Source organism: Phacochoerus africanus, chromosome 15 (assembly GCF_016906955.1).
Source record: "Phacochoerus africanus isolate WHEZ1 chromosome 15, ROS_Pafr_v1, whole genome shotgun sequence".
In the NCBI taxonomy this organism is placed as follows: domain Eukaryota; kingdom Metazoa; phylum Chordata; class Mammalia; order Artiodactyla; family Suidae; genus Phacochoerus; species Phacochoerus africanus.
In genome coordinates, this window is record NC_062558.1 from 6,936,949 (window position 1) to 6,951,403 (window position 14,455).

At 54.9% G+C, this 14,455-nt stretch overlaps 1 protein-coding gene across 3 annotated transcripts in view; it reads left to right on the forward strand.

Annotated features, from left to right (window-relative positions):
* SORBS3 (sorbin and SH3 domain containing 3) overlaps positions 1–12,412 on the forward strand; it is a 28,417-nt gene extending 16,005 nt beyond the window's left edge. For all 3 annotated transcript variants that reach the window (XM_047760770.1, XM_047760771.1, XM_047760772.1), the window contains exons 11-21: positions 564–650; positions 1,155–1,201; positions 1,621–1,754; positions 1,939–1,991; positions 2,133–2,179; positions 2,352–2,466; positions 5,397–5,522; positions 7,838–8,146; positions 8,785–8,888; positions 9,972–10,078; positions 11,585–12,412. In XM_047760770.1, the coding sequence (XP_047616726.1) occupies positions 564–650; positions 1,155–1,201; positions 1,621–1,754; positions 1,939–1,991; positions 2,133–2,179; positions 2,352–2,466; positions 5,397–5,522; positions 7,838–8,146; positions 8,785–8,888; positions 9,972–10,078; positions 11,585–11,646 (1,191 nt within the window). In that variant the 3' untranslated portion in view covers positions 11,647–12,412. The remainder of the gene's footprint in view (positions 1–563; positions 651–1,154; positions 1,202–1,620; positions 1,755–1,938; positions 1,992–2,132; positions 2,180–2,351; positions 2,467–5,396; positions 5,523–7,837; positions 8,147–8,784; positions 8,889–9,971; positions 10,079–11,584) is intronic.
* The last annotated feature ends 2,043 nt before the right edge of the window (positions 12,413–14,455 follow it).

Sequence of the window (14,455 nt, forward strand, 5' to 3'; positions counted from 1 at the left end):
GCCAGGCACAGAGAGGGTGCTCAGGATGGGGGAGACACAGGCAAAGGAGAGAGAAAGAATGTGGGGTGTGTGTGTGTGTGTGTGTGTGTGTGTATAAAACACTCAGCTGGCTGGAGGGGCAGAGGGAGGGAAGCAGGTTGGATACAGTGAAGCCAGGCTGTGGAAGCCCATAGAGGACTTGATGGGAGAGGAAGTAGGGAGCCAGGGAGGCTCTTGAACAGAGAAGTAACAAAAAATGGTGCCAAAGCACTATCAGGAAGTGCTAGAGGATTAGCATAGGAGTAGTGTAGGGGACGGGTGGGGTGAGCTGGGTCAGCAGGAAGGGCCGGTGAGAGGCTGTGGCAGGGTCCTCCTGACACCCTGAGACACACCTCCTGGCAGGCCCAGAGGGAGGCAGCCTGGCCTGGCCCTGCGCCCTGAGTCTGCCCTGTACCAGAGCACCCTGCGCTTTGTCCTGCTGTCCACTCGGCTTCTCATGTCTGACCTTTGACCAGTGCCCCCCGCGGTGCTCTGCCTCCCCTCCACCCCACCGCTGCCCGAGTCTCTCCCTGACCCGCCCTCAGGTCCTGCTGGAGAGGGAGCTGGCCAAGCTGAGCGCAGAGCTGGACAAGGACCTGCGGGCAATTGAGACCCGGCAGCCGTCCCCCAAGGTACTGGCCTCCCAGTCCCCTCCAGGGCCGCCGGCGTGGGTGGGAGGGGCAGGCGGGTGAGAGCCTTCGCCTCCAGCCACACTCAGCGACCTTGGGTAGACTTCACCTCAGTCTGCTCTCTCCTCCCTAAAATGCAGGGCGTTCACTGTTCCTAGTGACCCCTAGAACCCTCCCCAGGCCAAGTCCACGTCAGCCTGCCCTCCGGGAGGGAGCTGGAGGGGCCCTCCCACCCCGCTCCAGGGAGTCCAGCCCGCAAGAACCCCAACTCCTACCAAGAGCCCATTTCCCGGCCTCCCCTCCCCCTTCCGCACCCGCGGTTCCTCCCCCTGCTCCTCGCTCCTCCCGCGCAGGCGACTCTAGGACCCCGCGTCCCTCCCGCCCCTTCCCTCCCCTCCCTCTCCCCCTCGCGCTCCCTTCCGAGCCGCAAACTTTTCCGGAGGCGGCGGCCTCGGCGGCGGCGGGGACCGGCGTCCCGGGCCCTGACCGCGCCCGTCTCCCGCACAGAGCTCGCAGGCGCCCCGACGGTCCCGGGAGCCGCGGCCTCCAGCGTGGTAAGTGGCGGCAGAGCGGGCCGGGGCGGGAGGGGCGTCGGCGGGGACGTGGCGCGGGGTGGCGGCCGCGGAGCGAGGAGGGGGCGACGGCGGGAGGAGGGGCCCTGAGCACGGAAAGTGGTCGGCGGATCATCCCTCGCCACCAGCGGGACCGTCCCTGGCTTGCGGAGGGAAGCCTACCCCCAGCTCGGGACTTGGGTCGCGAGGGGATCTCGCGCGCTCTCCCGCCTCCCCGGCGTGGGGCCGCACCCTTTCCCGGCCTTGACCGCTGGGGAAGTAGGACATCCTGCTGAGATCCCGGGACCTGGGAGAGGCCTTGGGAGGAGGCAGCAGGAGATGGGGGGAGACATTTGGGCGGTCGGGGGCCCGGTAAGGTGTGAGGCTCCAGGCAGGTGGCTCACTTGCTGTGTCCTGCGCAGCCCGGCCTCCACCTGGAGCGCCAGCTCCCCGAATGCACTTTACCAGGGTTCCTCCCTGAGCCCCCACAGGATGGCGGATGGAGGAAGCCCCTTCCTAGGTCGTAGAGACTTTGTCTACCCTTCCTCAACCCGAGGTAAGGACCAGATCCTGCTCTTTTTCTCACCCTGACGCCCACCACCACGCACCAAATACACGGGTGCCCCGGCGGCAACCCCATGCCACTGGTTGCTGTCCTCGGCGGGAGGGGGCGCTTTACCCCATCCTAACCCTGCCCCCCAGACATGGCCTTCCCAGGCTGAGGCAGTGCTTCTCCATAGACCCTAGTGCCTCGGAACGAGGGGCCAGCCCAGCCAGGAAGGAAGAGAAGAAGGTAAGGGGTGGGGGGTGGGAGCATCAGGGCCAGGGCTCAAGGAGGGCCTGGGGTGGGTCCCAGCCATCCCCCGTGACCCCTTCCAGAGCTGCAACCTGCATGACTGAGGTAACCCCTCCTCTGCCCTCTCCCCCTGCCCAGAGGAAGGCCGCCAGGCTCAAGTTTGACTTCCAGGCACAGTCCCCCAAGTAAGTGCCCTTCTCTCAGCTCTCCTTCCTTCTGGGGCAGCCTCTGGGAGGACAGGGCTGCAGTGGGCCTCCCCAGAGGGTGGCGGGGACTCTGAGGGTGCTGGACAGGGGCTGAAGGGAAGGGGCACCGGGAGGACCTCAGCTTGCTGGATGTCCTTGTTTTGGCCTTCAGGGAGCTGACTCTGAAGAAGGGTGACATTGTCTACATCCACAAAGAGGTGGACAAGAACTGGCTGGAGGGGGAGCACCACGGCGGGCTGGGCATCTTCCCTGCTAATTACGTGGAGGTGAGCAGGGTAGCAAGCAGGGGCCTGGCTGGGAGGGTGGGTGGGTTTGCAGAGACTTACAGACTGCATAGCCCTCTCACCAACCAGGGCCCCTCTCTGGAGTTGGCTGCTCCCTCACATCTGGCAAGTTTCCTAAGATGTAAAACTGTGAGCTTGGGGCAGGGGCCAAGTCTCAGCCTCATTCATGCCCTCAGGAAATGTTTGTTAAATGAGGGCTAAAGGTGGAGCCCAGCCCATAGGGAAGAACCAAACAACTCTATTCCTGTACAAAGGCCCCGTCAGCATCCCCAACTTTCACCACTCAGAATCCATCTCTCGGAGTTCCCTTCATGGCACAGTGATTAAAGAATCCAACTAGGAACCATGAGGTTGCGGGTTCAATCCCTGGCCTCGCTCAGTGGGTTAAGGATCTGGCGTTGCTGTGAGCTGTGGTATAGGTTGCAGATGCAGCTTGGATCCTGCGTTGCTGTGGCTCTGGAACAGGCTGGCGGCAACAGCTCCCATTAGACCCCTGCCTGGGAACCTCCACATGCCTCTGGTGCAGCCCTAGAAAAGTCAAAGACCAAAAAAAAAAAAAAAAAAAAGAAAGAAAGAAAGAATCCATCTCTCTCAAGCTGTCTTTGGGAAAAGCCCTCATTGCATCTGGCAAAAGTATGAAGAGTGCAAGTGTTCACAAGTCACACACCTGCCTCTTCTCCTTCCTGTGTCTTACCTCTCTTGTTCCCCTCATTTAACCTGGGAAAGTAATGGATTAACCCCATTCTACAGATGCACTTGCTAAGGTTCAGAGACAAGTTGTTAAATACAAGGTGTAAACTTTGAATCCAGAGACAGGTTCTAGATTTGATCGATACAGAACTATTGGTTCTTTTTGGTATTTGCATCTATTAAGGAATTTCAGATTAATGTGCGGGCATAAAGTTGTTCATAAAATTTCCTTATTAATTTTATTGATCTTTTCAAAGAACAAAATTTTGATTTCATGGCTTTTTTCCCCCCTCTATTTTTGCTTTATTCTTTTTAAGTTTCTTTTTTTGCTTGTTTGTTTTTTGGCCGCACCCATGGCATGTGGAAATTCCTGGGCCAGGGATCAAACCCATAGCACAGCAGTGACCCAAGCCACTGCAGTGACAATGGAAGATCCTTAACCCACTGTGCCACCAGAGAACTCCTTTTTTTTTTTTTTTCTTTTTGCCTCTTCTTGGGCCACTCTGGCGGTATATGGAGGTTCCCAGGCCAGGGGTTGAATCGGAGCCACAACAGCGAGGGATCGGAGCCGCATCTGCATCCTACACCTCAGCTCACAGCAACACCGGATCCTAACCCACTGAGCAAGGCCAGGGATCGAACACGCAACCTCATGGTTACTAGTCAGATTCGTTAACCACTGAGCCACGACGGGAACTCCGAGAACTCCTATTTTTGTTTTTAGTTTCATTCATTTCTGCCTCTTCATTATTTCCTTCCTTCAGCTTGCGTTGTGTTCTTCTTGTAGTTTCTTAGGGTGGTAGTTTAGATTATTGATTTGGAACCTTTTTCCCCAATGTAATTTAATGCAATAAATTTCTGTTTAAGTACTACTTTAACTGTATCCCACAGATATATAAATATATATATTTATGGCTACACCTGTGCATATGGAAGTTTCCTGGCCAGGAACTTGAACCTGTGCCTCTGCAGCAACCTGAGCTCCTACAGTTGGATCCTTTTTCTTTCTTTAAATTTTAATTTTATTTATTTTTTTCTTTTTTGGTCACCCCATAGCATATGGAGTTCCTGGGTCAGGAATCATATTTGAGCCACAATTGCGGTGCTGCAGCTGTGCCAACATGGGATCTCTTAGCCTATTCTGCTGGGCCAGGGAATCAAACCTGCATCCTGGTGCTGCAGAGATGACACCAATCCTGTTGCACCATGGCAGGAACTATAACAGTCAGATTCATAATCCACTGCACCATAGCAAGAACTCTCACAGATTTTGATATTTCGGGGGCTTTTTCCATTCAACTTGAACTATTCTCACTTCCTTTGTGACTTTCTCTTTGACCCACAGCTTGAGTTGTTTAATTCAGACTCTTCATCTCATAGGCATCAATAGGCCTCTTCTACCGTCAGAACGTTGTCCCTGATCCTGAAGTTCCACAGAGTATATACAGTATTTCATGTCATCAGTCATTTACACCTTAGTATGAAATAGTTTATTAGCAACTTGATTTTTCTGAGTAGGGTGAAATGAAGAGAGCATTGGTACTCTGGGCACCTGGTGGGGTAGAAGAGGAGAAAGAAGGATGCTTGGTTCTCAGCAGTAGTGGAATGGTAGATCCTCACTTTTAGAACAGGTCACCAGGAGTTCTCCTCTGCTTGGAACTCCCTTTTTCTTTCTGTGCTCCACAGAAAGTTCCCTTTGTGGCTCAACAGAAACATATCTGACATCTGACTAGGATCCATGAGGATGCAGATCCCATGCCTCAACTTGCTCAGTGGGTTAAGGATCTGGCGTTTCTGTGAGCTGTGGCGTAGGTCACAGATGCAGCTCGGATCCCGCATTGCTGTGGCTATGGTGTAGGCCAGCAGCTGCAGCTCTGATTCAACGCCTAGCCTGGGAACCTCCATGTGCTGTGGGCGTGGCCCTAAAAAAAAAAAAAAGACAATTTAAACTCTCTCATCTCTGCACTGCCATTGTCCACTCTAGTGATGCCCACTCCATATACCTCTGGTGGAAGTTCTTCCTCCTGGCAGCGTTCTGGGACTAACCATCCCCTTGGCTGCGCACATCTGGCTACCCCCAGGCTTTGTCCATCTCCTCTCTGGCCTGGGAACAGATCATGCCCATACTACCCTCTCTTTGTGACCTCCACCCTCCCAAGAGCTCCATGTCTGTGCCAGCTGATGCCCAGGCTGAATCTTTCTCCTGACCTCTCTTCCTGCAGGTGCTGCCTGCAGATGAGATCCCCAAGCCCATCAAGCCTCCAACCTACCAGGTGCTGGAGTATGGAGAAGCTGTGGCCCAGTACAACTTCAAGGGGGATCTGGAGGTTGAACTTTCCTTCCGAAAGGTGCGGCCAGGCCAGGCGGGAAGTGAGGGGCAGGGTGGGAGGAGGGGGCAGATGTAGACATAGGTAAATATATGGAGTAAAAAATTTGCATAAAGAATCAGGTGTCCCCATATTCACCTAGTATTTCATATTTTTCCAGTCTCTATGGATATATTTTCCCTTAATTTAGCCCCCCTGTTTTTTTGGTCTCTTTAGGGCTGCATCCACAGCATATGGAGGTTCCCAGGCTAGGGGTCCAATCGCAGCTGTAGCCGCTTGCCTACGCCAGAGCCACAGCAACGCGGGATCTGAGCTGCCTTTGCAACCTACACCACAGCTCATGGCAACGCTGGATCGTTACCCACTGAGTGAGACCAGGGATCGAACTGTATCTTTGTGGATACTTGTTGGGTTCATTTCCACTGAGCCATGACAGGAATGCCTAGCCCATTTTTTAAAAGTTCAAGAAATTTCCCTTTGTAACGCAGTTGTGGCACAGGCCAGGCTGCAAGTGTAGCACAGGTTTGATTCCTGGCCCAGGAACTTCCACATGCCATGGGTGTGGCCAAATAAATAAAGTTCAAAACTTCCAGAGTGGTTGTGCTATTTTCAAATTGTAGGTTGGGGAGTTCCCGTCATCGCTCAGTGGTTAACAAATCTGACTAGTAACCATGAGGTTGCGTGTTCGATCCCTGGCCTTGCTCAGTGGGTTAGGATCCGGTGTTGCTGTGAGCTGAGGTGTGGGTCACAGACGTGGCTCGGATTCCGTGTGGCTGTGGCTGTGGTGTAGGCTGGTGGCTACAGCTCCGATTAGACCCCGAACCTGGGAATCTCCATATGCTGCAGGTGCAGTCCTAAAAGGGCAAAAAGACAAACAACAACAACAGTAACAACAAATTGTAGGTTGGTGTTGTAGGTTGGTAGGCTCTGAGGATCATAATCAGCATTTTTAAACAAACAGAATGGAGATCTTAGAATGCTTTGCACATAGAAAGGGTATTTTATGAAACTTTTAGGCAGTTTATGGAGTTCCCACTGTGGCCCAGCAGGTTAAGAACCCGACATAGTCTCTGTGAGGATGCGAGTTGGATCCCTGGCCTCACTCATGGTTTAAGGATCTGGCGTTGCCACAAGCTGCAGCATAGATCGCAGATGTGGCTTAGATCCGACGTTGCTGGGGCTGTGGTGTAGGCCTGCATCTACAACTCTGATCAGCCCCTAGCGTGGGAACTTCCATATGCCACAGGTGCAGCCGGTAAAAAAGGAAAGAAAACTTTTAGGCAGCTTTGTGTATATGTGTGTGTGTCCTGGATTATTGTTTTTGTTTGTTTAATTGCGTGGGGATTTTTTGGTTTTGGTTTTCTTGTTTTTTGTGGGTTTTTTTTTTTTTTTTTTTGTCTTTTTGCCATTTCTTGGGCTGCTCCCGCAGCATATGGAGGTTCCCAGGCTAGGGGTCGAATCGGAGCTGTAGCTGCCAGCCTACGCCAGAGCCACAGCAACATGGGATCTGAGCCACATCTATGACCTACACCACAGCTCATGGCAACGCCGGATCTTTTAACCCACTGAGCAAGGCCAGGGATCGAACCCGCGATCTTATGGTTCCTAGTCGGATTCGCTAACTGCTGAGCCAAGACGAGAACTCCTGGTTTTGTTTTTTGGCTGCAGCGTGCAGTAGCTCGATGTGGGATCAGTTAGTTGCCAGACCAGGGACTGAACTCAGGCTGCAGGGGTGAAAGCACCGAGTCCTAACCACTAGACCATCAGTCCTAATCACTAGACCCTGTTCTGGATTGCTGTTAAAACATATACATTTTTTTTACTACAGATCATGGTCCAGGAAGCTTGAAAAATGTTGTCCTAGAAAGCAGGGAACTGACCTCCCTTGGTTGATTTGGGGGACAGAAGCCGTGAATGACCCTAATAAATGGTTTCCCAGAAGAGCTGGCCCAGGGAGAAGGGGGATAGAGGTGGTTGGATTTGGCAGGGGTGTGGAGAGGGGGGAGACCAGCCTTCCCAGGGCATCCGTCAGCATGCAGCCTTGAGGATGCGCCAGCTGCTCTCAGGGAGTTTATTTTTTGATGCAGTGGTGATAGGATCCCCCAGGGCAGAGGCAGGGAAGGGCCAGTCATGGCACTGGTGGCTGGTGCCCGCCTAGAGCTTCTTACCAGCCTGTTGTTGAGCTGTGTGACCTCTGCATAGCCTGCTGACCCTCTCCCAGCCCGATCCCTCTAAGCAGGGTGTTAGGTTTAAAGGAGACCCCCCCCCAGGTCGGCACCCTCTGTTGTGTGGTGCCCAGAGAGCTCTGCAGACACTAACTCCCTCTCTGCCACCAGGGGGAGCGCATCTGCCTGATCCGCAAGGTGAATGAGCACTGGTACGAGGGCCGTATCTCCGGCACCGGACGCCAGGGCATCTTCCCTGCCAGCTACGTGCAGGTGAGCCGGGAGCCCCGGCTCCGGCTCTGCGAAGATGGCCCCCAGCTGCCTGCGTCTCCCCGCCTGACTGCCACCCGCCTGGCCCATCACCACAGCTCCCCGTTAACGCCGCACAGCCCAGCTGACCCCACCGACTGGGGTGGCCGGACCTCCCCTCGCCGCACTGGCTTCTCCTTCCCTGCCCAGGAGCCCAGACCCCAGACTCAGGTACGATGTCCTGCCTCAGACAACAGAGCTGAGCCTTGCTGCCAACACTGTATCCTCCATTCCTAAGACTCTGAGCTTCAGAATCCCTCCCAGACTGCCAAGGACAGTTTAGTGGGATGACTGAGCAGAACCTTGTGCTGCAGCCCAGGCAGGCGGGGCTCTCTGGGGGGGACCCCAAAGCTAGCCCAGGCCTCCCGACTTTCCAGAATCCACTCTTGGGATTTACCTGCATCTGCCTCTAGGACAGGGTGTGCCCAGAGTTAGGGGTCTGCCACGTACCTGCTGTAGGACCTTGGGCCAATGAATTACCCTCTCTGAGTTTGGGTTCCCTCCCCTGTAGAGGGGGGTTAGGCATTCCCGCTGCAGAGGGCAGTTGGCAGATGGTAGCTGGAGGATCAATGATAGTCAATGGTCCTCATGGTGACACAGCCCACAGGAGAGCGCTTCCACCCCTGCGCGCCTCCATTCACTCAGCAAACAGTTATGGGCAGACCCGGCCAGCGCGCAGGACTCCTCTTGCCGTGGGGTGGTAAGCTAGGACGAGGCAGCCTGGGAGGCTGCTCCCAGTGAAGTGGGTGGGCCCGTTCTCTCCTCCTCCCTCATGCTTGCCTGTCTGCCTTCCCTCCTGTGGACCGCAGAGTCTCAGCACCCCTGGGTCAGCTCTGTCCCATCCCGGAGTCTCCAGCCGTCCCCTGGACCAGGGGACCTCTTCCCTCAACACCACTCAGATACACTGGACCCCGTGAGTACCCTCTGGGGTGCTCGGTCAGGGGTGGGGGGCTTCCTGGAAGGCAGTGCTGAGCACATGGACCCCACCCACCCACCCTTCCCCCACAGGGTGGATTTGGTAAATTTCTACCAAGGAGTGCTTGTCCTTTTAGGGCTAATGGGTGATTTTGGGAGGGACGCTTGTCTGCAGTGTTCCTGACCTGTCCCTGCCAGCCCTGAGCCTTAAAGCAATTTTCCCACACTGGGCCCCTCGGCCTCTGTCTCCTCACTGGGTTTCCAGTCCTGAGGTTAGCGCGTGTGTGCGCAAAGTGTGGGAGCTGGTAGGACAGATTTGAAGGCACTGGGAGCTCAAAGGAGGTGGGGTTTGGGCGATAAGGGCTTAGAGGGCAGAGAGCAGGCCTAGGGAACAATGTGCTAAAGCCAGATACAGTCACCATCCCGGGGGGAGGCGGGGGCAGAGGCTAATGGGAGCATGGAGGGACTCTGGGAAATCCAGAGGATGTAGCAACCTTGGTTTTATTTATTTACTTATTTTTTGCTTTTTAGGGCCGCACCGGCAGCATATGGAGGTTCCCAGGCTAGGGGTGCAATCGGAGCTGTACTGCTGACCTATGCCACAGCCACAGCAATGCCAGATCCGAGCCACATCTGGGACCTACACCACAGCATGCTGGAACCGTAACCCACTGAATGAGGCCAGGGATCCAGTGTGTAACCTCATGGTTCCTAGCTGGATTCATTTCCACTGTGCCACAACAGGAACTCCAACCTTGGTCTTTTTGTATTTTTATTTTTAGGGCTGCATATGGAAGTTCCCAGGCTAGGGATCAATTTGGAGCTACAGCTGCCGCCCTACGCCACAGCCACAGCAATGTGAGATGGGAGTCACATCTGCAACCTAAACCACAGCTCAGGGCAACGCCAGATCCTTAACCCACTGAGTGAGGCCAGGGATTGAACTTACATCCTCATGGATACTAGTCAGATTCTTAATCCGCTGAGTCACGATGGGAACGCCATAACCTTGGTTTTATTCAGGCCTGGTCTGAAGAAGGGGCGAGGGCTCTGGTGGTTGCTATGATGATGTTTCCTGCAGGTACCGGGCGATGTACCAGTACAGGCCCCAGAACGAGGATGAGCTGGAGCTGCGGGAGGGGGACCGGGTGGATGTCATGCAGCAGTGTGACGATGGCTGGTTTGTGGGTACGTGGGCCTGGTGGGTAGGCTGGGGGCAGGTATATCTCAGGGTTCTAGGTGGATGGGTTGGGGGCAGGCCAGAAGGGGTATCTCAGGATTCTGGGGGAATGTGGGTGCCTGCCAGTGCTAGTTCAGCAAAGGTTCTCGAGCTGACCAGTCCTCATCTACTTCCAGCCTGGCGCTGGCTGCTCCCCTAAAGCCAGCGCTTTTGTCATCTGCCTTCATTCTCTGAACAGGGGCAAGGCCTGGGAAGAAACCAGAGAAGCTCAGGGTCACTGATGAAGTCAGTTGGACTCAGGGCAGTGGACTTCCCGACCCCCAGGCCTCTGCTTCTGGGGCCTGGACCTTCCAGGACCTCTGTTTCTGAAGCAGTCCTTGGGGGGAGAGGCCCCGTCTCCTGAGACACTAAGCTCCTGATGGAAAGGTCTCATGCCTGTGTATCCCCTACTCCCTTCTCTACCCCCAAAAGAAGACAGCAAAGAAAGATCCCGGCCCTCAAGGCTGGCCGAAGAGCAGCTCAGGCAAAGGACTAAAGCAGGAAGCCCTAGGTTGGCCTTGGCCTGGTTTAAGGTGACCAACCCAGCAGGCTTCACATGGCCCTTTTTCCCAGAGTGGGCAAGCCATGTCCATGCCTCCGCTTCAGAGGACGGGGCTGTCCTCGGATGGCAGTGGACATCCAGAAGCTCCCGCTCCTCATGCCACAGGGCCTGAAGGGCTTGGAGGGCTTCTTGGGCAGGAGTGGCCATAGGGGTGGTCCCTTGACCTGGCAGCCCACCCTTTCTCATCTGAATCCCAGCACCTCATGACTGACCAAGCTTCAGACACACCTGGAAGAAGTAGGGGAGCTAGGCCTCTCAGAACAGGGGAAGGAGTTGGGGAGGCAGAGAGGAGAAAGAAGGCAGTTCAGGCAGCAGAAGGGAGGTGAGGCCTGGGGGCGAGATGGGCCTGGGCTGCTCAGAAAGAAGCCAGGATGGCCACCTGCAGAGAAAAGAAGCCCTAGGGCTTTACTTTGATTTTATATTCCTGTATCTTCTAGCCTTTCCTCTGCCACCCCAGGACACAGGTTTCTTTGGGGTCGTGACAGACAGGGAAGCCTCTGCCTAAGCAGCTGAGTGTTTTGGGAGTATCATTCAGCCTGCTCTTAGGCCTTACCTGCCTCACCTCTAAAATGAGGAAGTCATACCAGACCAGTGAGATTCCTCCCGATTTAAGTTCTATGATTCATCCTCCTGCTTTCTTGCTTTCCTGAGGACGGGTGGGGTTGTTCAGTGCTGTGTGCAAAGTTATACACAGATGTTGAGTGCTCAGATTAGCCCATCATTATCGAAATCCGACATGTGGTTTGGCCCCTCTAAGCTTCTGCCACTTGGGGCAGGAGTGAGGCAAAGCAAATCCTCCCGCCCCGGGACCGGGACTCCACCTGCAGTTCTGGACACTGCCAGCAGAGGGCGAGACTCTCGCCTCCACATCTCGGTTTAAAAAAAGTGGGGAATGCTGTCTTTCCTCTTTCAGGTGTCTCCCGGAGGACTCAGAAATTTGGGACATTCCCTGGAAATTACGTAGCCCCGGTGTGAGTGGTCTCCGTGGCAACACAGAGCCCAGCCAGGATGGGGCGGGGAGCAGTAGCACTTATGGGAGGGAGAGAGGACCCCTCTCTCCCACATCCTCCTCCCCTAGGACCTGAGCTGCTGGCATCTGCTGACAACCCCGGCAGCCTTTCCCGCGGAACCTCCCTCAAACCCCCCTGGACTGATTCCCACCCACCACTCACAAGCATTCCTCTAACAGCCGTTTTATTTCCTGCCCTACCCCACTCCCCAAATATAGAGGTCTGCTTTGAAGTGGAAACTGTTTCCCGGCCTTATTGAGACCAGACCCCCCTTACCCCACCCTGCTATGGCGTTTCCTCTAACAGGGATCGGCTCCCAGCTTCACCCCCGTGGGGTTCCTCTAACAAGGACCAGCTTCCTAACCAAAGGCCGCCTGTGCCCAGAGGGGATTCCTCCCCTTTCTCTCCAGCTTGCCTGCTGCAGTCCCCTTTGCCTTCCTGCCTCCAGCTGAGCCTGGGAGCAAAGTGGGGGATGGATGCAGCACTTTCTCAGCATTGGAGGCTTCCGGGCAAGAGGTCTTGCCCCAAGGCCCCTTCTTCCCTGGGCCTGGGCTGTGCTTATTGTCTTGCTGCTGTTGTGCCCAGGAAGGGTGGGGCCTCCAAGGACTGGCCTGTCCCAAATGTTTTCCAGGGTGACTGATGTGTGCTGTCCTCCTGCCTGTCCAGCTCCCCCCAACCCCCAAGTCCCCTCTGGAAGAGAATGTAAAATAAATCTGGCTACAGAGACCTTGCTTCCTGTCCTTCCCCTTGGGGGTGGGAGAGGAGGACTCCTGTTTAGGATTATGGGAATTCTTTCTGCAGTAGGCTGGGCTGGGAATCAGGTGGGAGAGTGAGTGTGTGTGTGTGTGCGCGTAAGGGGAGGCTGGAAAAGCACCATTATTATCTCTGAAGATTTCAGCCCTTAGGTCTCAGGCAGGATTGGGCAGCCGAGAGGACTGGGCAGCTTCTGGCAGGCAGTGCTGAGAAACTAACGTCACAGGGACCAGGGTAAAGCCTGACTGTGGGGAGAAACCAGAGATGGGAGCTGAATGTGGCCTTGTTTGTGGGCTGTTTGGTTCTGGAACTGCTGTGGGGTTGCTGAACTGGATGACATTTCTCTTTGTTCTGTTCCTAATGTTTTCCTTCTGTGAGCTCCACTTACACACCAAAGCTCTCGTGTGTGTGTGTGTGTGTGTGTGTGTGTGTGTGTGTGTGTGTGTGTATTTACTTTCTTTTTGGGCTGGGTTTCTGAGCAGTCAATCGATTGCAGGAAGCTGGGAGTGGTGGGGCACAGCTAGCTAAGGCAACTCTTCTGGCTTAAGGGCAGAGTCCTAGGGCTTGGTTCCTGTGGGGCCACAGTGGTGGCACAGTCTGAGCCTGGCTGCTCTAACGAGGAAGAAAAGCTCCATCCCTTGGTCGCTGCTGGGAGGTGAGCAGGGCATAAGGTGCTACCCACATGTTAGCTGAAGTAAGCATCCCAACAGGCAGGTTATGCGTCCATTTTACAGGAGGAGAGTCTGAGGCCGAGAAATTAAGCCGTCTGGGTCACATCATCATAGAATGCTGGAGTCAGTTCTGATGACTACTGCCGCCTCTGCACAGTCTACCAATGCCTGGGCAGTCCTTGTCCAGAGGCCCTGGAGAAGGAAGGTCAGGCATGAGGTCAGGGGCAGCCCCGGGCGGGGCCTCTCTGATATTCGTCCTGGCAATCCTGTCATCTAGGCCTGTCACTTAGGGCACCGCCATCCCAGGTGGGTGGGAAGAGGTAGTGGTGCCCAGTTCTGTCAGGAGAGGTGGGAGAGGCCTGAGAATGACAGGGCTGTGGCTGGTCCCTGGCAGGTTCCTTGAGCCTGGGTGTGGCCCGGGCCCCACTGGTGGTTAAAGAGGAGCTTGAAGAACAAGACCTACTCTCACTCCTCCATGCATTGCAGTGCTCACCACAGCCTGCTGCTAAGGTGGCAGGTCCAGCCTATCCTGTGGAAGTGACCATTCTTCAGGAACCTGCTGGCCTGCTCCTGATACCCTTCTAGCTCCTCCCAGCCCGATGCCCTCAAAAGATCTAAGGGCTGAGACTTCCTTTCCTGGAGGCAGAAACCAATCCACACCCTCTCTTTGGTGGGGCCCCAGAGCCTCTTCAGCAGGTCGCACCCTGCCTGGACATGACCCCTTCTCTGCCTTGACTCGGCACAAGGAGGGAGAAGTGAGGGGAACCGGGGCATCAGAGTCAGAAAGGACCTTAGGTCCTTGGGGATGCTCATCCCAGTGGGGTACGTGACATGCCTGGGGCCACAGAACAGTATGCCCTCCTGATCCAGGGGGTGTGTGCTGAAGTCTGCTGCCTTTGTCTTTTGTGACTGCGTGGGGCAGAAAACCTACAGATGAGGTGTCCCCGCTGTGGCACAGTGAGCTAAGAATCCCTCCTGCAGCAGCTCAGGTTGATACCGAGGTGTGGGTTTGATCCCTGCAGGGCGCAGTGAGTTAAAGGATATGGCATTGCCACAGTTGAGGCTCAGATTCAATCCCTGGCCTGGGAATGTCCACATGCTGCAGGTGTGGCCATGAAAAAAGAAAGAGGAGAGAAAAGAAGAAAGGAAGAAGAGAGGGAGGAAGGAAAGAAGAAAATCCTGCAGATGAACCTGCAGATTTTTCTAGAGACTATCCAAGTCTGAGCACAAAGGGGCAAAACTGAGTACCTGCCGCAAATTGGTGAGATGGGAATGAGTGGCGAGGAAAGGGAAATTAATCCATTCATTCAAACAATATCCTTTCAACGAAATTTAATTGAATGCCTGCTG